The following is a 24086-nucleotide window of genomic DNA, read 5'->3' on the forward strand; positions in this document are numbered from 1 at the left end:
GCTCTTCTCTTGTTTTGTCCTTTTGCAGTGTGCTTTTATCCCTGTGATGAAAAAAAAATTAAAATTTTTGCGGGCGCATCGAGAAATATGCCGTTACCCGACCCGTTGTTGGTGATATTACCTTCTTCCAACCTAATCAAACGTCACAAACTGCAGTGATAGGGTCGTTCACAGCAGTTGCAACACCGAATCATAAGTCTGGAATTGCGTACACATGGTTCTTTTACGGGTGCTTTTTATTGTAGTGTAAGTCGATAAGTTTTGTACGACGGAGCAGCGGCTGGTCGTACCAAACGACGCGGTCGCACGCCGTTTGACGTCCTATAGGAGAATGCCAAAAAGGGTGTTTTGCTAGAAAATATACATATATATATATATTTAGTGAAACAGGAAATATTTCAATAATACAGCCGTAGCAGTAGTAACAATAGTACTAGCAGCTATAGTAGGATGTCCAGAATAGATTCAGATCTGCAGAAAGCACTTAAAAAGGCGTGTTCCGTCGAGGAGACCGCACCTAAGAGAAAGCACGTACGCGCATGCATAGTGTATACATGGGACCATCAGTCTTCCAAAGCTGTGTTTACGACTCTAAAGACTCTGCCTCTGGCCAATGATGAGGTGCAACTGTTCAAGATGCTTATTGTGCTGCATAAGATCATACAAGAGGGACATCCGTCAGCGCTAGCCGAGGCCATCCGGGATAGGGACTGGATCAGGTCTCTTGGTAGGGTGCATCCGGGCGGGTCGTCGTATAGCAAACTGATTCGGGAGTATGTGCGGTACTTGGTTTTAAAGCTGGACTTTCATGCGCACCACAGGGGGTTTAACAACGGGACGTTCGAGTACGAGGAGTACGTGTCACTAGTTTCGGTTTCCGACCCGGACGAAGGGTACGAGACGATTTTAGACCTGATGTCGTTACAGGATTCACTTGACGAGTTCTCGCAGATCATCTTTGCGTCAATTCAATCCGAGAGGAGAAATACTGAGTGCAAAATCTCGGCGCTGATTCCGTTGATTGCGGAGTCATATGGTATTTATAAATTCATCACCTCGATGCTAAGGGCTATGCATAGGCAATTGAATGATGCGGAGGGTGATGCCGCTCTGCAGCCTTTGAAAGAACGTTACGAGTTGCAACACGCGAGACTGTTTGAGTTTTACGCGGATTGTTCTTCTGTGAAATATTTGACCACGTTGGTCACCATTCCAAAACTGCCCGTGGATGCTCCAGATGTGTTTGTAATCAACGATGTGGACGAGTCAAAAGAAATTAAGTTTCAAAAAAGAGAAACATCTGCAACTCCAGCGCGGACGCCAGCACGGACCCCAACACCAACACCACCTGTTGTGGCTGAACCAGCCGTTTCCCCACGTCCGGTATCTCAAAGAACTACTTCAACCCCTACGGGTTACCTACAAACTATGCAAACTGGAGCCACTACAGGCATGATGATCCCTACCGTCACCGGCGCAGCTAACGCCATTTTCCCACAGGCGACGGCGCAAATGCAACCGGACTTTTGGGCCAATCAACAAGCCCAGTTTGCTAACGAGCAAAACCGCCTCGAGCAAGAGCGTATGCAACAGATGCAACAACAGCAGGCACAGCAGGAATTATTTCAACAGCAACTACAAAAAGCACAACAGGATATGATGAATATGCAGCTTCAACAACAAAACCAACACCAAAACGATCTAATTGCCCTTACCAACCAATATGAAAAGGACCAGGCTTTATTGCAACAATACGATCAAAGAGTGCAGCAGTTGGAAAATGAAATCACAACGATGGATTCTACCGCTTCCAAACAATTGGCTAATAAAGATGAGCAACTAACTGCGTTGCAGGATCAACTGGACGTTTGGGAAAGAAAATATGAGTCTTTGGCCAAGTTGTACTCCCAATTGCGGCAAGAGCATTTAAACCTTTTACCTCGTTTCAAAAAACTGCAGTTAAAGGTCAATAGTGCACAGGAGTCTATTCAAAAAAAGGAACAGCTAGAACACAAATTGAAGCAAAAGGATTTGCAAATGGCTGAGTTGGTTAAGGACCGTGATAGAGCAAGGTTAGAGTTAGAAAGATCCATTAATAACGCAGAGGCTGACAGTTCTGCAGCGACAGCAGCTGCAGAAGCATTGACCGAGGATAAAATGAATCCTATCCTGGATGCCATATTGGAAAGTGGTATCAACACCATCCAGGAGTCAGTCTATAATCTCGATTCTCCTTTGAGTTGGTCGGGCCCGCTAACTCCTCCCACTTTCCTATTGTCCTTATTGGAAAGCACTTCTGAAAACGCCACTGAGTTTGCCACGAGTTTCAATAACTTGATAGTTGACGGTCTTGCCCATGGCGACCAAACAGAAGTCATACGCTGTGTTAGCGATTTTAGCACTTCGATGGCTACACTGGTGACCAACTCAAAGGCGTACGCTGTTACCACATTACCTCAAGAACAATCTGATCAAATCTTGACCTTGGTGAAGAGGTGTGCTAGAGAGGCGCAATATTTCTTCGAGGATTTGATGTCTGAAAATCTTAACCAAGTAAGTGATGAAGAGAAAACTGATATTGTCATTAATGCCAACGTTGATATGCAAGAGAAGTTACAAGAGCTTTCGTTGGCCATTGAACCACTATTGAACATGCAATCCGTTAAATCAAATAAAGAAACAAACCCACATTCTGAATTGGTTGCTACTGCTGATAAGATTGTTAAATCCTCGGAACACTTACGTGTTGACGTACCTAGACCATTGTTGTCATTGGCACTAATGATTATTGACGCTGTTGTGGCTTTGGTAAAAGCTGCTATTCAATGTCAAAATGAAATTGCCACCACGACAAGTATCCCTCTGAACCAGTTCTACTTGAAAAATAGTAGATGGACAGAGGGGTTGATCTCCGCCGCAAAGGCTGTGGCTAGTGCAACCAATGTTTTAATCACTACTGCAAGTAAGCTAATCACTTCTGAAGATGACGAAGACACATCACCTGAACAATTTATCGTCGCCTCCAAAGAAGTGGCTGCTTCTACAATACAATTGGTAGCAGCATCGAGAGTGAAAACTTCCCTCCACTCAAAAGCTCAAGACAAATTGGAACACTGTTCGAAGGATGTTACCGATGCATGTAGAAGTCTGGGCAACCACGTCATGGGTATGATTGAAGATGATCATTCAACTACGCAACAACAGCAACCATTGAACTTCACATCGGAACACACATTGAAGACTGCCGAAATGGAACAACAAGTGGAAATTTTGAAGTTGGAACAATCTTTGAGCAATGCCAGAAAGAGATTGGGTGAGATAAGAAGGCATGCGTACTATAGCCAGGACGATGACTAATCATGATTTGTATTTTTTATATATAAAGATAAACGTTAATATAAATATATCTATTTGAAGGCACCTTTATGTAGTTCTGTATTTCATTGGTATATTCGTTCTTGCGCCGGGGACGTCTTTTTTCATTTTTGGTGCGGCGAATGGAAATAATCGCGATAATGAACATGCAAGGAACAAAGAGCAGACACCCCACCCTTATTGCCTATCACACCGCTTTAGGAGCTTGACATTTCACCTCTATTGCAAACTTTACCGCAGTATATCAACCAACCAACGATTCATATAAAGTATCTACTGCCGTTTTAAAAATAGGGGAAGGATAAGGATTAAAGCAAATCAAGACGAACCCTTTTTTTTTTTGATTTCAACATAATGGCATTTTGGTTACCTCAAAATATACAAAAGCGGCTGCTGCTTTATGTCCTTCAGCAAATTTCGCTCTTTTCCAATATAGATCTATCTAACCTGGACGTTTCTATAGGTTCGAAGTCACAGTTCTCATTCCATGATGTGAATCTATCACTTGATGATCTCAACATCCCAAATGTGCAAATAAACGAAGGCATAGTTGACGAGCTTGTATTAAAACTAACAGTTTCTGGTGGAGTGGAGATCGATGGGTCTGGTTTAAGATTCATTATAACACCTTTATATTCCAGTAGTTCACAAGAACTTCACTCGGATTTCCTGGCTAAAAGTATCCAAGATCTCACAAATTCAATGTTACAATTTGATGATCCATTGACCACACATAATAGATACAAAGAAGATGATATCAGCTCCTCAGACAGTAGTAGTGATCTCAACTCTAATACGGAAGCTTCAAAATCAACCGGAAATGGTTCTTATACTCTTCAGAATATGCGGAATAAAGCCCTCAATGTGGCCTTAGCGAAATTGAAAATAGCTTTGAAAGATATTACGATACGTTTCATAATGAATGATAGGAATCCCTCCGAGAGCGTTGTGGAAGTTCACTTGGAAAGTATACAACTCACCACTACAGATGCAAATTTACGACATATAAATATTGGAAATATTACTCTTTCCTCAATACAAAAACAAGCCGTATCCGACTCTCCCGCGCATCCTTCTAATAATGATGATCTGTCACAAAGCGTTTATTTATCAAAAATGGAAGCTACTTCACTTTATATGAGCGCCATGGAAGAGCAATCAAATGAAGACCGTGATGGGCACGAAGTCACACAGGAAGAACAAGGCGATGATGAGTGCAAAGAAACTTTAATTGAAATAAATAATTTGAACATAGCTTTTAAGGGTTTATCATCAGTCAATGATCTCAGAGTTTATGATATTGCTATTGATGTCCAGGATGTTCATTTAGTGATATACAAATTTGTCGAAATCAAAAATTCCATTTTGAAAAATATTATAGATATCATTGTTACCCATTTGGATGCCGATAATACCTTTTCTAGCCAGGACTCCCAAAGTCCGTCACCTGGCGAACAGAAATCGTCAACTCTTTCCTCTATTGATATCAAATGCATATATTTGAACTTAGGCAAAGACATTACAGTAATTTTGAAAAGTCTTGAGTTGGAGCAAAAGGAAAACAATTCGTTGGCTTTCTCTCTGGGCTCCTTTTATTCCAATTCGAGTTCATTAACAATTAGTCATAAAACGAAGCCAATACTTATTGGAGAACAGGCCCTTCAAAGCATCGAATTAAATATCAATGATGAACTAGAGATTGTTATTAATGACAATGGCATTGCACATTTCTTTAAGATCTTTCAGTTTATTTCCCAATGTTTGTCCTTTTATCGTAGTAAATCAAAAAGGGCGGTGCCGAAAATAACTTCGGATACTACGAGGAGCATAAGATTTACCTCTAAAGCAATGAAACTATCGATTAAGTTCTCATATTTTTTACTATGTTTTCAGGTTTCGCCCTTCATTTACGACTCTGATGGTGAGTTCTACATTGAACTGATAGACGTATTTAAAAAATTCCCATCTCGTTGCACAAAAATATTGACTATGTCAAGCATCACAATCTCGAATTCTCAATCCCGTCTACAACTGGGTTCATATGACGATACTTTAAAAGAAGCGCTAATTTATAGTTCCATTCATGCCAGCATCAAAGAAGTGATATTACAAGAAGAATATTTTGGAATAGTACAATTAGTCAAAGATATTTCAGCAATTGGAGAACTTTTCACGGATTCAAAGAACTCCGAATGTACAGGCAAGTCTAAAAGCAAAAGGGGCTCCTTCTTGCAGAGAAGTGTCAGAGTATTAAACTCTTCTAGGTTCGTTTACAAGCAGAGTACTTCTGCTAATTTTTCTCTTCAGATAGATTCCATTAAACTAAAAGTATCAGAAATTATAGGACCGCAATTTGGTTTTGTGGAAGCATTGCTGTCAAATAACTTTTTTGCGATTACAGACGACTTTCAAATTGTATATTTTACAAGGAATTTACTGGTAGAAAGAAAGACACCGTCGCTATTAGAGCCACAAGAAATCATATCAGTGGTTCTGAATAAAGCAGTTAATGAACCTGTTCTATATATTCATAGAAGGGCGAATGGGAAGTTAAAAGTCATTTTCAACAACATTCGCATACATTATTATGCAAGGTGGTTAGAAATATTGAAGAAAAACATCGACCCGGATAATCTTGAGTCAAAAGATGAGCCTGGGGCACAAAACCCTAGTAGAGAGCTATTAAATTCTGGTTTCCCCTGGGAACTCAAATGTGTAGATTGCTCTCTGATTCTACATCCTTTCAGATTAAAAAGTGTAATGGTCATTGTACTTGACAATCTAACAACTGGTGGAAGTTCATTCATTCCGCAAGCAAAACTTCTTTCAAAGGTGAACACACTTTTCCTAATAGACGATTTTGCAAATTTCAAAATTCAAAAAGATAAGAACTGGCCTACTTTGATAAGTTTTTATGCTGGTCAAGGTTTCTCCGCAATCGGTAAAATAGATACTTTAACTCTTCTGGTAAACAAATCTGATGGCACGCTTTTGTTGGATTGCAAAATGGAACAAGTTGGTCTTTCATTGTGTGCAGATTCCTTTCAAACTTTTTGTCAGCTTTGTATCGATTTGAAGTATCCTCAGACGTTCCCTGATGAGGAAAAATTTAGAACAGAGTTGAAGAATCCTATCGACGTATTCAGAGACATTGATTGTGACCTTTTCAATTCCGCTTTCATTCGGGAGAACAATGATCAAAATGATTACGATTCGGTGCATTTGGTGGACAGTTTTCTTGACAAAACTCAAGAGTTCAATAATGGCACAAGAAGTAAGCTCTCCTCTCAAGGCTCGTATGAAATGGACAGTTCTTCTGGGACTGCCACAGGAGGTGTTTTACTTCCCCATGAAAGTTATTTGGACTCTGTACAGGCAAAAGAGGAAGACAGTCCGCTAATGGCATCAAAAGAGCAAGAAGGGAATGTAGATATAAGGGCTAGTATAGATGTTGAAAAGGTTGTCATAAAACTATTTGATGGGTATGATTGGAAATATACGCGGAAGTTTATCGCTAATACTGTGGAAAAATTGGATAAAGAGCTCAGTGAAGCGGAAGTAAGCGGTTCCAAATCAAATTTACCACGATCAGAAGCAAATATTTTTGACTCTATATATATATCTGCTAACAAAAATAATGTCACGGACTTGAGGAAAAACCTTGATGGTGAGATCCAGGGAGTCCAAAACTCTTTCTCTGATGTCTCTAAAGTTAATTTGCGACCTTCTAAGCATTATAAAGCTTTGCTTCAGTTGAGTAAATTGCATGTTAATTTAAAGAATTATCGAGTAGATGAACCTGATGAGTTCCACTCTGATAATTCCACGGACGTTTTGAACCGATGTTTAGTTTCCGTTTACGAGTTTGAAATTATCGACAATGTTCCCACGTCCACGTGGAATAAATTTGTAACTTTACTGAAGCACGAACCGTGGTCGCACAATTCTCCGATGTTTCTTCTGAATCTTGAATTTATCCGACCAATTGATTTTTTGCAAGCAGTGGAACTAGTCATGCAATTGAAAATTGCACCTTTGCGCCTACATGTTGACCAAGACACTTTAGAGTTTCTAATAAGATTTTTAGGATTCAAAGATAAAAGGTTCGAATTAATTGATGAATATCCAGACATTATATTTGTTCAAAAATTTAGCACAAATTCAATTAAGTTAAGGTTAGATTATAAGCCAAAAAAAGTTGATTATGCGGGTTTAAGATCAGGTCAAACTTCAGAACTGATGAATTTCTTTACCCTTGATGGGTCCAAGATTATTTTGAAAAGTGTGGTGCTATATGGATTAAATGGGTTCGATGAATTAAACAATAAATTGAAAGCTATTTGGACTCCGGATATTACTAAAAAGCAATTACCTGGCGTTCTGGAGGGTCTGGCTCCTGTGAGATCGTTTATGGCGATTGGGTCTGGTGTGAAGACTCTAGTCACAGTATTGATGTCAGAATACAGGCAAGAAGGTCATTTGGGAAGAAGCTTAAAAAAGGGCGGCAATGTCTTCTTGAAAACGACGACGGGAGATTTTGTGAAGTTGGGGGTTAAATTGACGTCAGGAACGCAGGCAATATTGGAGAATACCGAGGAACTATTCGGTGGCGTTGGTTCCAACGGCAGGGTGTACGATGCATCGAAATTGAGCTCCACTGATGATGCGGACAGTGATGCTGCCGCTGTATTAGACTTGGATACTATATTCGAGGAGGATCAACTAGTTGGTAGTAAATATTCCAGGATAAGAGACCATGAGCCCACAGCAGTAGTCATCGATATGTCTTCATCGGGGGACCACAATGAACCCACAATAGTGAGTCTATACGCAGATCAGCCTCTAGACCTTCCCACAGGTTTGAGGGAGGCGTATAGTTCATTAGAAAAGCATATGCATATTGCGTACGATGCTGTATGGAGGGCAAAGGGACAGATGAAGGATGATAAACGAGGAGGGCCGAGTGCCGCGGCAGTTTATGTTGCTAGAGCGGCACCTGTGGCAATAATTCGGCCGTTGATTGGAGCCACTGAGGCAGTTTCCAAGACTTTGCAAGGGATAGCTAATCAAGTTGACAAAACGCATAACGAGCAAATCCACGATAAGTACAAGTCCAATCGGGCTGATTCGTAACTTTTTGTAGGCATTTTTGATATATATTCCATTCATTTTCTATCTTGTTCTACTTTTTCAGACGCGGAGGATAAAAGGCCAAAACGTCTTTAACCGCGGCTAAAGGTTAAAAAAATACATGAGAAAACATTCTTTTATGTATATATTATATTCACACATGTATACAAATACATACGAAAGTAGGGAGGAGCATGGAGGGGGAAAGGGGCCATTACAGAGGAGAGAATAAAAGAAGAAAGGAAGGGGTAAAAACACCAAGAAAAGGAAATCCAAAGACTTAATTGATGACAGAGTATGCTTGTATTTTCTATTTATCCTTTGTATCTTCTGGCTTAGTCACGGGCCACGCGTAAGGATGCTTTTCGGGCATGACATACTTGTGCTTTTGCATATATTCCTTCAATCCCTTTGGACCTCTTGATCCGTAGGGGTAGGTTTCCGGCCTTGGACCGTCAGGACGCTCTATGTGCTTCAGCAATGGGGTGAAAATGCCCCAGCTAATATCCAATTCATCGTCTCTAACAAAGTTAGAATGGTCACCCAGCAGGGCGTCCCTTATCAACACCTCGTAAGCTTCTGGAATCCAGAAGTCTTGGTACCTGCTTGCGTACGTTAGATTCAGATCTGTGACTTGAGTGGCATTTGACAGACCGGGGGTCTTAGCATTGAACTTTAAGTATACGGCGGCATCGGGCTGGACCCTGATGACCAGCTCGTTATTTGGAATATCTTTGAAGACACCCGAGGCGACAGCTTTGTACTGCAGTCTTATCTCTACTTTAGACTCGTTCAAGGCCTTACCGGCACGCATCATGATAGGCACGCCCTCCCAACGCTCGTTTTCGATGTTGAAAGTCATCGCTGCGAAGGTGACACATTTAGAGTCCTTGTCTACTGTGTCATCATCCACGTAAGCGGGTTTGGACCCGTCCTCAGATTTACCGTACTGGCCCAAGAGAACGTCATCCTTATCGATGGGGGCGACTGCCTTTAGAACCTTGACCTTTTCGTCACGGATGGATTCCGGATCAAAAGACACCGGTCTTTCCATGGTCAAGAGAGTCATGATTTGCAATAGATGGTTCTGCATCACGTCCCTGATTATGCCTATGGAGTCGAAATAGCCGCCACGGCCTTCGGTGCCGAATCGCTCTTTAAACGAAATCTGAACACTCTGGATGTTGTCTCTGTTCCACGAAGCATTCAAAAACTGGTTACCGAACCTCAAGACTAAAAGATTCTTGACCAGCTCTTTACCCAAGTAATGATCAATTCTGTACAACTCTTCTTCCTTAAACAGAGGACCCAGGTCTTTCTGCAGCTCTCTAGCAGAAGCTAGGTCGTGCCCGAAGGGTTTCTCTACAATTACACGAGTGATGCCGTTCTCTGCGTATACACGGCTCTTGATCTGCTTGGCCACGGTCAAGAAAACGCTTGGCGGCAAGGCTAGGTAGAAGAGACGATGTGGGACATCGACGTTAGCACTCTTCTCGAATTTCTCGATCTGCGATCTCAGTTCGTCGAAGCCTTCATCTGTGTCGTAATTTCCCGCAATGTAGTCGACCATCTTGAAGAACTGTTCGATCTTAGAGTCATCGGCTTCGCCGTGGGGTTTTTTCAAGTGGGGTAGGACACGGGACTTCAGGTCCTCCATGGACAATTTGGACCGGGCATAACCGAAGATCTTAGTAGACGGATCAAGGTAGCCTTCTCTGAAAAGCCCAAATAAGGCGGGAAAGGTTTTCTTCTTGGCCAGATCACCTGACGCACCAAAGACGGATATGACGGTATTTTTTTCGAATTTCACAGGGCCTTCACTCATCTTGCCTTGTATTATTTTCTATTCTATTGGATTTACTCTTTTGTCTGTCAGCCAATTGGAGAGAGGGGGAGGGGGGAGAAGGAGGGGGGAGTGGAGGAAAAGGGAGGGAGGGGCGGAAGGAAGCCACTTTGAGTCTTATATGTCTGTATATAGATGAACCCACAGTTTGCTTATATATGGGACAGCCTTGGCGAGTTTTCCGCACATTGAAAGAATTCGCCACCCTTAGAAAAGGGGCCACCACACCTTGAGCCAAAATCCCACATTAATAATATTCCGTTTTTTTTTTTAGTCATTTTTTTTTTCCGTCTCTTCCTCACTCCGGCCGAGCCGAAACCGGGCTTTTAGCACCGTTGTGAGCTCGTATCTCCGCCTAAGACCGCCGGAGTATGCATTTTATGCAGTTTTTCCAGTTCTTTTTCCACTATTGTGTGGTACCGCTACCTCTCTCCTCCCACTACTACTACTACTACTACTACTACTACTACTAATATTATTATTAGAATTGTTGTTCTTGTTATTATTTGAATGTTGCTATGTAATTGATATACACAGTTTATGGTGATTTCACGCTTATATACACGGGTGCAGGACTACATACCACACCTGGCTTACCAGGTGCTGCCAACAGAGACGAGATCTTTTTCGGCGGCTTGCTTGACGGGCGCGAAGACGTACTCTAGTGAAAGCGGGCGAGCTGCCGCTTCCTCTAGCTTGGGCCCCAGGGCTAGAGGATCTACCATTGCAAGCTCCTGTCCATGACGCTTATTCAGTGTCTGAACCAATTGTTTCCGCTTGAGACTGTTTTGCTCACCATTGAGTAGGCCACCGCCATTCATGCACGCACCCGGACACGCGTTCACCTCAATGTAGTCCGAGTGGTACGGATCAGCCGTCGCGGCCGCCATCTCGCGTGAGTTTGCACTTGGACCTGTTCGTCTCTTCCGCAGAACGGTGATGTTCCTCTTGCGCTCGGGCCCGGCGCCCGAGGCCAGTTTACGCACCAGGTTTTGGATGTTTCTAAAACCGGAGAGCTCACTGGCGGCGGCTATTATGGCACCATCGTGTAGTAATCGGTACTCGACAATGTCGCTGTTTCTGCCCTCCAGGACTATCATCCGACTTTGTGGGTGTAATCGTTGGATAGCTGTTACGTACTGGTAGGCATACCCACCACAGGTGCCTCCCAGATTTGACGCCCAATGGACTCGTGGGTCCCATCCAGGCGGCGATAGCCGCCCATATAAACTTGTATCTTCAGTAAGAAACGACTTGAAGTCTAGATTCAATTCTTGTAACATCGTCACTACTTCCCGCGGCGTGATGACACAGTCAATGCCATCGCCAAGCGATTCTGGCCTGGATGCTTCCAGTTTTTTGTCAAAACAAGGCATCAGCGACAGGTGGTAAAATGAATCACGCGCGATAGCAAGATCCTCGAACGTGGCTTTGATCAGCGAGCCCGTTATTTGCTGAGGCGACTTGACATTGAGCAGCATAGGTGCCAATTGCGGTTTGGTCTTTTCTGTGTATATGAGAAATCCTGGACACACAGCAGACAACAGAGGCTTACGATCTACATCAGTATTCTGTTTTTGCTTCTTATGCGCAATGATCTTCTCTACGGTTTTGCTGATCGATATGATTCTGCCCATCTCCGTGCCAACCATATACTTGCACTGAAATTGCTTTTGAAAAAAATTCATCAAACATAAATCGGCGGCCTCCAACGTTAAGTCGAAGTACTGCGCAAGAGAAAGTCTGCACTGCGGCGAAACGCTCACAACGAGAAACTTGTCTTCCTGCTGTGAAAGCTCCCCCCAGTTTTTCAGGAAAACCGAGTGGCTTTGGCTGCTCAGCAGGATTTCTTCACTTGATGTTATACAGCCGGAACATGCGAGGCAGTCCGATAGCGTGATAGAGACCTTCTCTAGTTGGTCTGGTTCCGTACTCACTTCGTATTCTCCGTTTAAATTAGTGTTATCCTTCTTGCCCCCACTCACTTGAGTAGGTTTGACGCACGCAAGAGCGGGACTGATAAAATCGTTTAGGTCTGCCTCGGATAGTAGGGCACTCATGCTTTCCTGTACACTTATCTTGTCATTCAGGAATAAGAACCTCCGTCTTTTATCTTTTCTATCTAACCAGATAAGTTTCTTAGTCATCACCATGAAAATGTTTTTATCATTTTTTTGTTCATGCGATGAGCTGGGAAAACTGATAAAAAAGAAACTAAGATATGAACTACAAAGAGAAAAAAATAGCAAGAAGAAAAGCAATATGCATTGCAAGTTGGCAACTTATTCACCTATTCTTGTGAAGACATATCGTGTATTTAACACCATTTGAAGAACAGTAAATAATCACTCTATCGATTATGAGGTATACGGTATTTGCTTTGGTATGTGTCAAACAAATATGCACTCGCCGGGTAGTGAGTGACACATCCTTTTTTTCTCCCTCCCACCAGAAAGTCACCTGCTCTCTTAATCAATGGGGTTGCATGTGGCAATCAATTGATAACGCCGGCTGACAAGACGCGGACCGACACTCATAAATAAACGATAAATAGGCCTTGCTTTTTTGTTACATGCTTCCTACTTCCCTTTCCCGGTACTTGTATCTCAGGACGTTTAAAACCCACGTTTTACGAGCACCACAAATCGTTTTAAAAAGAATGTCCTCTTCCATCGATATCAGCAAGATCAACTCTTGGAACAAAGAGTTTCAATCTGACTTAACCCATCAATTAGCAACTACAGTTCTCAAGAACTATAATGCTGATGATGCTCTGTTGAACAAGACTAGACTGCAGAAACAAGATAATAGGGTCTTCAACACCGTTGTCTCCACCGATTCCACTCCAGTTACCAACCAAAAAAGCTCTGGTAGATGTTGGTTGTTTGCCGCTACCAATCAATTGCGCTTGAATGTTCTTTCTGAATTGAACCTAAAAGAATTTGAAATATCTCAGGCTTACTTGTTCTTTTACGACAAGTTGGAGAAGGCCAACTATTTCTTGGACCAAATCGTCTCCTCAGCTGACCAGGATGTCGATTCACGTCTAGTGCAATACTTATTAGCTGCCCCAACAGAAGATGGTGGCCAGTATAGCATGTTTTTGAACTTAGTCAAGAAGTACGGTCTTATCCCTAAAGATTTATACGGGGATTTGCCTTATTCTACCACTGCGTCCAGAAAATGGAATTCTCTGTTGACTACTAAGCTAAGAGAATTTGCCGAGACTCTAAGAACAGCTTTGAAAGAGCGCTCTGCTGACGATTCCAAAATTGTCACTCTGAGAGAGCAAATGCAAAGAGAAATCTTCAGATTGATGTCGTTGTTCATGGACATACCTCCAGTACAACCAAACGAACAATTCACTTGGGAGTACGTTGACAAAGACAAGAAAATTCACACTGTCAAATCAACTCCATTAGAATTTGCATCCAAATACGCAAAATTGGACGCTTCCACGCCAGTTTCATTAATCAACGATCCAAGACACCCATATGGTAAGTTAATTAAGATCGATCGTTTGGGCAATGTCCTTGGCGGCGATGCCGTGATTTATTTGAATGTTGACAATGAGACACTATCGAAATTGGTTGTCAAGAGATTACAAAATAATAAAGCTGTCTTCTTCGGATCTCACACTCCAAAATTTATGGACAAGAAAACCGGTGTCATGGATATCGAATTGTGGAATTATCCTGCCATCGGCTATAACTTATCTCAGCAAAAGGCATCGCGTATCAAATACCATGAAAGTTTGATGACTCATGCTATGTTGATCACTGGTTGCCACGTCGATGAAACGTCTAAAGTACCACTTCGCTACCGCGTTGAAAATTCCTGGGGTAAAGATTCTGGTAAAGACGGTTTGTACGTGATGACCCAACAGTATTTTGAGGAGTACTGTTTCCAAATCGTAGTCGACATCAATGAATTGCCGGAAGAGTTAGCTTCAAAATTCACTTCAGGAAAAGAAGAACCCATTGTGTTGCCCATCTGGGATCCAATGGGTGCTTTGGCCAAATAAATAATCCCAGTGACACTAATGTAAATATGCGCGTCTCGATTATTTTTTATAGTCTATATACATAAGAAAAGAAATAAAAAATGTTAACGTGTATATCGTTTTATGTAATTAATGAGGGTCATTTTCTGGAAACGCAAAAAACGGTAAATGGAAAAAAAAATAAAGATAGAAAAAGAAAACAAGCAAGGAAAGGTTCTCACATTAAACAACCAAGTGGATATCTCAACAGCAATAAACCAGTTTTTGCATCGCTGAACAAAACAGTATTTAAGCCGAAACATTTTTCTAAAGGCAAACAAGGTATTCCATATTTGCTGGACGCGTTCTTTCTCTCGTTTCATATGCATAATCCTGTCATTGGCCTCTTCTTTTTCCTGGCTTAAACAACCCGTTTTGTAAAAGAAAGTTCTATTTACATATTTCATTCATTTGGCTACCGTACTAAGGATATATAAGTTTAGTCCTGCTGTCCTTCGGCCCCATCGCGTAATTATAAACTACAAACCCATATTTTGATGAAAGTGAGGAAATATATTATTTTATGCCTTTGGTGGGCCTTTTCAACATCTACTCTTGTATTATCACAACAAATTCCATCGAAGGACCATACATCACGACAATATTTTGCCATAGAAAGCAACGAAACGTTGTCTCGCTTAGAAGAGATGCATCCGAACTGGCGATATGAACATGATGTCCGAGGGCTACCCAACCATTATGTTTTTTCTAAAGACCTACCAAGATTGGGCAAAAGATCATCATTAGAAGAGTTACAGGAAAATAATATCGACCACATATTATCAGTTCATGATTTATCTCCTCGTAACGACTTGTTTAAGAGACTGCCCGTACCAGCTCCACCAATGGACTCGAGCTTGTTGCCAGTAAAAGAAGCTGAAGATAAACTTAGCATAAATGATCCGCTTTTTGAGAGGCAATGGCATTTGGTCAATCCAAGTTTCCCCGGCAGTGATATAAATGTTCTTGATCTATGGTACAATAATATTACAGGCGCGGGGGTCGTGGCTGCCATTGTCGATGATGGCCTTGACTACGAAAATGAGGACTTGAAGGATAATTTCTGTGCTGAAGGTTCTTGGGATTTCAACGACAATACAGATTTGCCAAAACCGAGATTATCAGATGACTATCATGGTACAAGATGTGCAGGTGAAATAGCTGCCAAAAAAGGTAACAATTTTTGTGGTGTCGGGGTAGGTTACAACGCTAAAATCTCAGGCATAAGAATACTATCCGGCGATATCACTACCGAAGACGAAGCCGCTTCCTTGATTTATGGTCTAGACACAAATGATATATATTCTTGCTCATGGGGTCCCGCCGATGATGGGAGACATTTACAAGGCCCTAGTGACCTGGTGAAGAAGGCTTTGGTGAAAGGTGTAACTCAGGGAAGAAATTCCAAGGGGGCGATTTATGTTTTTGCTAGTGGAAATGGTGGGAGTCGTGGTGATAACTGTAATTACGACGGTTATACTAATTCCATATATTCTATTACTATCGGGGCTATCGATCACAAAGATTTACATCCTCCTTATTCTGAGGGTTGCTCTGCCGTCATGGCAGTCACCTATTCTTCAGGTTCAGGCGAATATATTCATTCGAGTGACATCAATGGCAGATGCAGTAATAGCCATGGCGGAACTTCTGCAGCTGCTCCCTTAGCTGCCGGCGTTTACACTTTATTATTAGAAGCGAACCCAAGCCTAACCTGGAGAGATGTACAGTATTTATCGATTTTATCTGCGGTAGGATTGGAAAAGAATACTGATGGGGATTGGAAAGATAGTGCCATGGGAAAGAAATACTCTCATCGCTATGGCTTTGGTAAGATCGATGCCTATAAGTTGGTTGAAATGTCTAAGACCTGGGAAAATGTAAACCCCCAAACGTGGTTTTACTTGCCAACATTATATGTTTCCCAGTCCACAAACTCCACGGAAGAGACGTTAGAATCTGTTATAAACATATCAGAGAAAAGTCTCAAAGATTCCAACTTTAAGAGAATTGAGCATGTCACGGTAACTGTAGATATTGATACAGAAATTAGAGGAACTACGACTGTAGATTTAATTTCACCAGCGGGAGTAGTTTCAAACCTTGGTGTCGTAAGATCAAGAGATGTTTCGTCAGAGGGATTCAAAGACTGGACATTCATGTCTGTAGCACACTGGGGTGAGAGCGGAGTAGGTGATTGGAAAATAAAGGTTAAAACAACAGAAAATGGACACAGAATTGACTTCCACAGTTGGAGGCTAAAGCTTTTTGGGGAATCCATTGACCCGTCCAAAACAGAAACTTTCGTTTTTGGAAATGATAAAGAGGAGGTGGAACCAACTACTACAAAGGATGCCCCATCACAATTTTCTACCGGCACAATTTCCATTTCCGCCAGCACGACTTCTGTTTCCACTACCTCGATCGGCGTGGAAACCTCAGCCGTCGCTCAAACCACCAGTACAACTACTGACCCTGATTCTGATCCAAATACTCCTAAAAAACTTCCCTCTCCAAGACAAGCCATGCATTATTTTTTAACAATATTTTTGATTGGTGCCATATTTTTGGTATTATACTTCATGTTTTTTATGAAATCAAGGAGAAGAATCAGAAGGTCAAGAGCGGAGACATATGAATTTGATATCATTGACACTGACTCTGAATACGATTCTACTTTAGATAATGGCACTTCCGGAATTACTGAACCCGGAGAAGTTGAAGACTTTGATTTTGATTTGTCCGATGAAGATCATCTTGCAAGTTTGTCTTCATCGGAGAACGGTGATGCTGAACATACAATCGATAGCGTACTAACAACTGAAAATCCATTCAGTGACCCAATAATGCAAGAATCTCCAAAAGACAGTCGCGAAGCAACTGCTTCCAATGTATTACAAAAACTAGAGTCTGATGTTCCTCCGTCCTCTGGGCAATCATAAATCGATGTACAGAAAGCTTCGAGTTACAAAATAGCATTCTTTTCTTATAGAATATATTACTCTCATACGCATACGTATATGTATATATGATATATAAACAAACATTAATATCCTATTCCGTCTGTTCGAAATTCATATGAAGTATTTTATTTCGCTTCTTTGCACCCGCGAATGAAATGAAAAGTCCGAACCGATATACCAATAACGTAAAAGGGGAGGGTCCAATTAATGCATATTTAAGGCCGCAGCGAAATGTCTTATAAACAGCAAACAAAACAAGAAAACAAGTAAAGTAAACCTTAACTGCCTAGAAAGAATGACATCATTCAGTAAGAGAATGGTCTCCGGATTTTCCGGAACTATCAGCATATGTTTACTGACATGCTTTTTCTTTGAAAAAGTTTGCGGTGATATGGAGCATGATATGGGTATGGATGATACTTCGGAGTACACGAGGCCAGAAATTGTGGAGGCTGGGTCGAAATCTTTCCACTGGCTCTGCGCTTTGGGGTTTCTGTTGCTTTTACCATCTGTCGTTACATGCCTTTCGTTTGCGGGAAGGATATACTCGGCTACTTTCTTACAATGCATTTGTGCCGTTTATGCCTTCTTTGAGGCTGCCGTCTTCAGGTTCCAAGACAATGACGGGGTCGAAAACAGAACTTCAAGGGGGACTGCATGGTTTTTGGCGGGACTTACTTGGATAACTTTATTCTTTGGTGGATTAGCCGGAGGAACTGGTTTCTTAGTTAGAAGCAAGAGGTTACAAACGTTCATATCAAATGCGGGTGAGAAAAGGTTATCATATATTCATCGCGGTTTATCCTTTTTAACTGTTCTCACAGGCTGGGTTAAAGTTTGTTTGGCACCGGTTGCGCTATTTGGGTTTTGCAGAGAGGCGCACACAGGGCAATGTATTGCTCATGGTATCATGGGATCCGCGTTTGTATTATACGGGTTCATTTATGTACTGGTTTTGGTCATACCATGGATTCGCAGTGCCCAAACTTCATATTCACAGGATTATGTTGACAGTTGGGTTATGTGCGTATGGGGCGTCGTAAACACATTTACTGAACATAGATGGGGACGTGAAGGATGGAGTGTTCATGATTATCAACACACTTTTATGGGGATTATCTGGTGGACTGGTGGTATACTCGGGATTTTCCTTTCCAGAAATGGCAGAAGGACATTTGTGCCAAGTTTGATCATTATTTTCACTGGATGGGCCATGTCTGAGCACGCTCAGCACTTGATAATTAGTACAAAAGTCCATAATATGTTCGGGCTGGTTCTGATGTGTGGAGGTGCTCTAAGAATCATCGAAATATCTTTTCTGCTACATGATAAAAGAACGCTAGGTAATATACATTCATTCCAATACCTAGCTCCCTTTTGTCTAGTATGTTCGGGTCTTCTATTTATGGGTGCAAACGAAGAACAGCTCATTTTAGTGTTGAGGCTAGGTGGAGACCATAGTGCATATGTTCTAATTATCGTATCAGGTGCATTCTTGGTGTACTTCTGGATGATTGCATGCTTGGAATTCTACTTGTACCTATTTGAAAGAGGAAAGCAAGGGTTCCTTCCGAAGTCATATGAACTTCAAGAGGAAAGCAATAACGTCAGCTTCGAGTTAGATAATATATCGGACAACGATGTGGATGAAGATACCACTTCCTTCAATGTTTGAAAATTAGGCAATTGACGAAATACAAACACCTAAAAGTCCGACCTGGCAACCCTTTGTCAGAATCATTGTAACTGTATTTTTTTTATAATACCTTAAATGCGGGAGTGTATACACTGTGCACAGTATGTATTGAAATTTCTTGCATACATATATAAAAATTGCCACGAATACTTTCTGATTCTTCTGTTAGTTTCCTTTGTACCTTCTTCCCGTCTGCAAGCTCATGATGATAAATCTCGCTAATTCGGTGGAGAAAAAAAAAGCTAGCTTCGAACTTTTCAAAAGAAGTATAAATTTATATCAAAAATAAGGTCAAAGAAAAGGAGCCAGCAGACCTGACGTTCTGTTGTTGAATATTATATGATGTTAGGAGAGCATTTAATGAGCTGGTCTAAGACCGGTATTATTGCATACAGCGACTCACAATCGCCAAATGCTAATATTTGCCTCACGTTTTTGGAATCCATTAATGGAATAAACTGGCGATTTCACACGCCGCAAAAATATGTCTTACATCCACAATTGCACGAATTCCAATACCCCGAAAATAGTAGCACTTCAAGCACTCATTCGACAACGACTTCAGTCAACGGATCAACTACAGCTGCCGTAGGAACTACACCGAATTTTGGAGCGAACAGCAATAAGTCCGCTCCACAGTTCTTCTATAATATATCTTCCATTCACTGGAACAACTGGTTTAGTTTGCCAGGGGATATGTTAGCTGTATGTGATGAATTAGGTAACATGACCATGCTAATTACTGGACAACGCCCTGATCGGGCCACTACATACGAAAAGCTGACGATGGTATTTCAAGATAATGTTTACAAAATCTATAACCACGTTATGCCCTTAAAACCCGTCGACAAGCTGAAACCTATGAACATTGAAAGAAAGCAGACGAGGAAAGAATACAATACATCCATCCTTGAGTTTCGCTGGCTCACCTCTTCAAAGTCCGTAATCGTGTCTCAATTCTGCGCATTTGACAGTAGTTCTAACACATATAGAAGCAGGGCTCAGCAAGTGCCTCCATATGGTGTGTATCATCCACCCTTCATAAAATATGCATGCTTGGCAATTAGGAAGAATGGTCAAATAGATTTTTGGTATCAATTTTCAAACTCAAAGGATCACAAAAAGATAACGTTACAGCTATTAAATACTTCAAACCAAAGATTCAAGGATCTTCAATGGCTCGAATTTGCTAGAATTACGCCTATGAATGATGATCAATGTATGTTGATAACGACGTATTCAAAACTATCTAAAACTATTTCTTTCTACAAACTGCATGTTAATTGGAATCTTAACGCGACCAAGCCAAACGTCCTAAACGACCCATCCTTAAAAATACAGTTTATATTAAGCACCACGCTGGATCCGACGGATGATGAAGGACACGTTTTGAAGCTAGAAAATCTGCATGTTGTATCTAAATCATCAATTGAGAAAGATTCGTCCCCAGAAATTTTAGTTTTGTACAATGTTTGCGGTACATCGAAATCATTGGTGAAAAGATACAGACTGGCTCCAACACAACTTTCAGCTGAATATTTAGTGATATTAAAATCAGATTTGAATATCGATCGAAATAACACCGCGAATCAAATATTTCAGTCACGCCGCTATAACCTTCGTCGCCACAGCGATATCCTCCTTGATAAAAAAGTCACCCTGATAACTTCTGAGATGTTTGATGGATTCGTTTCATTTTACTTTGAGGATGGTACCATCGAATCCTATAATCAAAATGATTGGAAACTGGAGACTGAACGACTTATAAGCCAGAGCCAATTAGGGAAATTCAAAAATATTATTGCATCCCCATTAAGCGCTGGATTCAATTATGGAAAGCTTCCTCTACCTCCATCGGTTGAATGGATGAAGGTTTCGCCATCTATGTGCGGGGTTATTGTTAAACAGTACAACAAAAAATGGCCACAGTTTTATGCTGCTGTTCAAGAAAACTACGCAGATCCTGAGAAGGATTCTATAAATGCTACAGCTCTAGCATTTGGATACGTGAAAAGTTTGCATAAGCAAATATCTGCTGAAGATTTGACGATCGCTGCGAAAACGCACATACTCAAGATTTCATCTCTGGATAAAAAAAGGGCCAAAGAATTTATTACGACGTTATTGAAAAGTTTATACGCGTTTTTCAACATTTCTCCTGATGCACCTAAGGAAATTATGGATAAGATAATTACAAGTAGGCCATTACAAAAGATTATGTTATTACAGTTGGAACTTGGCAGTTGCTTCTCGCAAGAAAACATTGAAGAAATGGCAAGAGTTATTCTTTACTTGAAAAATGTTTTGTTTGCATTCAATGGTGTGGCGAGAAATTTCCATTTCGCCATTGAACAAATAAGCAACAATTCGAACCAACAACAAAACCCGAAATTATTCCAGACCATATTTTCGAAACAAGATCTCATTCACTCCTTGATTCCTGTTGCTAAATGGTTTGTCAAATTTGTTACTTATTTGACTCAAGAAATTTTAATCTTAATAAACGATCCCACAAACAAAGAATACACTCTAGTCCACGGGATATTTGGAGCCAAAATGTCAAGGACTTTGATATTGTCTATTCTCAATGAAATCAAGAAAGTCACTCAAATAGTCGCAAAATTTCCAGAAACTTCATACCCAATTTTAAACGAGTCGTCAACTTTTTTGAAACTCGTTTTGTCCGAATCACCAGTGGATTTCGAAAAATTTGAAACATTTTTAGTTGATGTCAACAACAAATTTATTGCGTTGTGTGAACAACAGCCATCGCAAGAACGTGAATTTTCGCTGTTGGTGAAAGCTGAAATCCCTCCTGAATATGCCAAAGTGGGAGATTTCCTCCTGCAGTATGCTAATAATGCAGTGATTTCCCATGCGAATGCAGCTGCGGTATATTTTGCAGATACCAGTGGCTTAAAAATTTCTAATTCAGAGTTTTTCAATCCTGAAATATTTCACTTATTACAACCTTTGGAAAAGGGATTAATTATTGATACCGATGAACTACCCATAAAAAATAGAACCTCCAAATCTTTTAGCAAATTATTGTACGACGATGTAACCTGTGACAAACTGAGTATATTAGAAATATCAGATGGGAAACTTAAGAGATGTAGTAGGTGCGGTTCCGTCACTAGAGCAGGTAATGTAATATCGAGTGATAAGACAATTGTACCCACTAGCATTCAAACTAAAAGATGGCCAACCATGTATACAAGACTGTGCATATGTTCGGGCATGCTTTTTGAGATGGACGGCTAATTAGTAGCGTTATAGCATAGTTTGTATAGAATTGTATTAAACATTCACTTCTCGACCTAATAAAAAGAAAAGAGAGTGACAGTGTCTGGAATTTCTTTCTGTTCTTCTAGAATACAAAGGGTACACTTTTCTCTCGTACGGCATTTCTGTGCAGATGTCCTGATCTTCTTGGCAGCTAGTAAAAACTCCGTAGGCAAAAGGGGCATCGGAAAAACCTCTTCAAAAAAAAGGTTTTAGGCTCGAACGAGCCGGAGCAATAACGTTCCTTTGAAAAGGTAGCAAAAGTTATGCAACCATTTCATATGGATCTACCCCTCAAGGGACTTGCCACCGGACCACTGCAGTTGTTTTGCATTCAACCACATATAAACTGATTGTGTATGACAGAAGGAAAAATACTTCACTCGCAGTTGTTATTCAACAAGAATATGTGTGGCGGGAATGTTCACCATAAAAAACCGATGATGTACAACGTATCCCTGCCTTCCTACAACAGCAGTAGTATAGGCCCACTCGATAACTTGAAAAATAACGAGAGAGCAGGCTCTCACGATCATTCCATGCGAAGTGAAATGTCATCTAAGAATTCCGGAAGCGAGTTTATGCCACAATCAATTTCACGCGCGGAAGGTAGCGTCTACCAGATGAAGATGGAAGGAGATGGCTCTCCAAATATGACAAGATTTGATTTTAAAGTTAATGCAAGAGATCTGCTGTTACTCCGAATGTCATGGGATATCCTCCTCAAGGAGTATTTAACACCTCAGGAACTAAAAGTTTTTCAGGCACTTTTATATTCCAATAAAAATACTACTTCAACAGAAAGACCCTATTTAAATACTACTCTTGATGGTATGATTTCCAACACTATTGATCCTACCGTTAGACTACGTAAAAGTAAACAGAAGGATAATGACAGCAAAGTTGATACTGCGTTATTTTGTTCACAATTTTATGACAATTTGATTGCAATGGACCCCTTGTTGGAAGAATATTTTCCATCATTAAAACACCAAGCAGTTTCGTTCTGCAAGGTCCTTAATTCTGCTATTGACAACCTCGAAAATGTTCATGTTCTAGATGATTACATTGTGAAATTGGGAAAACGCCATTCCAGAATTCTCGGCATTAAAACCGTAGGATTCGAGGTGATGGGAAAAGCGTTCATGACTACATTACAAGACAGGTTTGGATCTTTTCTCACATTAGAACTCAAGAATCTTTGGGGCCAGCTTTACTCATATTTGGCGAATTGTATGATTACCGCGGGGAAGGACCCAATGGAAAAAATTGAACCAGACTTTTCATACAATGGTGATTCTGTAGTCTTAAATTTTTCCATTCCTAAGCTTGCAAAGCATGATATAAGTACGATTAACAAGCTACAATTGGTGAAAACCAAAAACGCCATCATACCCGATAACTTAACACAAGTACCAACGAATAAAACTCGTTCGGAAATACTCCTGGAAAGTTCGTCCACCCAAATAAAAGGCGACCGTGCATTAACGCCACCAATTACGCCAAAGGGCTCTGGAAGTACAAAACCTAGTATTGGCAGCAGTACTGTCGTGGAAAGTACCACCAAGAAAAATAGTTATGATGAAAAAATTTACTTATTACAAAAAACTGCTCAGCAGAAGAACTGCTCGATTATGTAACTAGAACTGTGCCATTAAGTTTATAAATTCCCAGGTTATATTATATATTCTTTTAGATCAATGCCTGTTCTTTATTACCCGCGAGATAATCTCTGTCTCAGATAGGCGCGTC

The 24086-nt window shown here is 40.9% G+C and overlaps 9 protein-coding genes across 9 annotated transcripts; 7 read left to right on the plus strand and 2 right to left on the minus strand.

Annotated features, from left to right (window-relative positions):
* Window positions 1-450: 450 nt before the first annotated feature.
* SLA2 (Sla2p) lies at window positions 451-3357 on the plus strand (the record flags this gene model as incomplete). The annotated part of the gene is made up of 1 exon (XM_033912825.1): window positions 451-3357. The coding sequence occupies one exon, from the start codon at window positions 451-453 to the stop codon at window positions 3355-3357; it is 2907 nt and encodes a 968-aa protein (XP_033768716.1).
* A 372-nt stretch (window positions 3358-3729) lies between these two features.
* On the plus strand, window positions 3730-8508 carry ATG2 (Atg2p; the record flags this gene model as incomplete). Its single annotated transcript, XM_033912826.1, has 1 exon — window positions 3730-8508. One exon carries the CDS (start codon window positions 3730-3732, stop codon window positions 8506-8508), a length of 4779 nt encoding a protein of 1592 aa, XP_033768717.1.
* A 307-nt stretch (window positions 8509-8815) lies between these two features.
* ZWF1 (glucose-6-phosphate dehydrogenase) lies at window positions 8816-10330 on the minus strand (the record flags this gene model as incomplete). The annotated part of the gene is made up of 1 exon (XM_033912827.1): window positions 8816-10330. One exon carries the CDS (start codon window positions 10328-10330, stop codon window positions 8816-8818), a length of 1515 nt encoding a protein of 504 aa, XP_033768718.1.
* A 611-nt stretch (window positions 10331-10941) lies between these two features.
* Window positions 10942-12408, minus strand: NAR1 (iron-sulfur cluster assembly protein NAR1; the record flags this gene model as incomplete). Its single annotated transcript, XM_033912828.1, has 1 exon — window positions 10942-12408. One exon carries the CDS (start codon window positions 12406-12408, stop codon window positions 10942-10944), a length of 1467 nt encoding a protein of 488 aa, XP_033768719.1.
* A 599-nt stretch (window positions 12409-13007) lies between these two features.
* On the plus strand, window positions 13008-14372 carry LAP3 (bleomycin hydrolase; the record flags this gene model as incomplete). The annotated part of the gene is made up of 1 exon (XM_033912829.1): window positions 13008-14372. The coding sequence occupies one exon, from the start codon at window positions 13008-13010 to the stop codon at window positions 14370-14372; it is 1365 nt and encodes a 454-aa protein (XP_033768720.1).
* Window positions 14373-14887: 515 nt separating this feature from the next.
* Window positions 14888-17332, plus strand: KEX2 (kexin KEX2; the record flags this gene model as incomplete). The annotated part of the gene is made up of 1 exon (XM_033912830.1): window positions 14888-17332. One exon carries the CDS (start codon window positions 14888-14890, stop codon window positions 17330-17332), a length of 2445 nt encoding a protein of 814 aa, XP_033768721.1.
* A 316-nt stretch (window positions 17333-17648) lies between these two features.
* On the plus strand, window positions 17649-19028 carry YTP1 (Ytp1p; the record flags this gene model as incomplete). Its single annotated transcript, XM_033912831.1, has 1 exon — window positions 17649-19028. The coding sequence occupies one exon, from the start codon at window positions 17649-17651 to the stop codon at window positions 19026-19028; it is 1380 nt and encodes a 459-aa protein (XP_033768722.1).
* Window positions 19029-19388: 360 nt separating this feature from the next.
* SIN4 (Sin4p) lies at window positions 19389-22313 on the plus strand (the record flags this gene model as incomplete). Its single annotated transcript, XM_033912832.1, has 1 exon — window positions 19389-22313. One exon carries the CDS (start codon window positions 19389-19391, stop codon window positions 22311-22313), a length of 2925 nt encoding a protein of 974 aa, XP_033768723.1.
* A 380-nt stretch (window positions 22314-22693) lies between these two features.
* On the plus strand, window positions 22694-23974 carry SPAR_N00930 (uncharacterized protein; the record flags this gene model as incomplete). The annotated part of the gene is made up of 1 exon (XM_033912833.1): window positions 22694-23974. One exon carries the CDS (start codon window positions 22694-22696, stop codon window positions 23972-23974), a length of 1281 nt encoding a protein of 426 aa, XP_033768724.1.
* Window positions 23975-24086: the final 112 nt, after the last annotated feature.

Source organism: Saccharomyces paradoxus, chromosome XIV (assembly GCF_002079055.1).
Source record: "Saccharomyces paradoxus chromosome XIV, complete sequence".
Lineage (NCBI taxonomy): Eukaryota > Fungi > Ascomycota > Saccharomycetes > Saccharomycetales > Saccharomycetaceae > Saccharomyces > Saccharomyces paradoxus.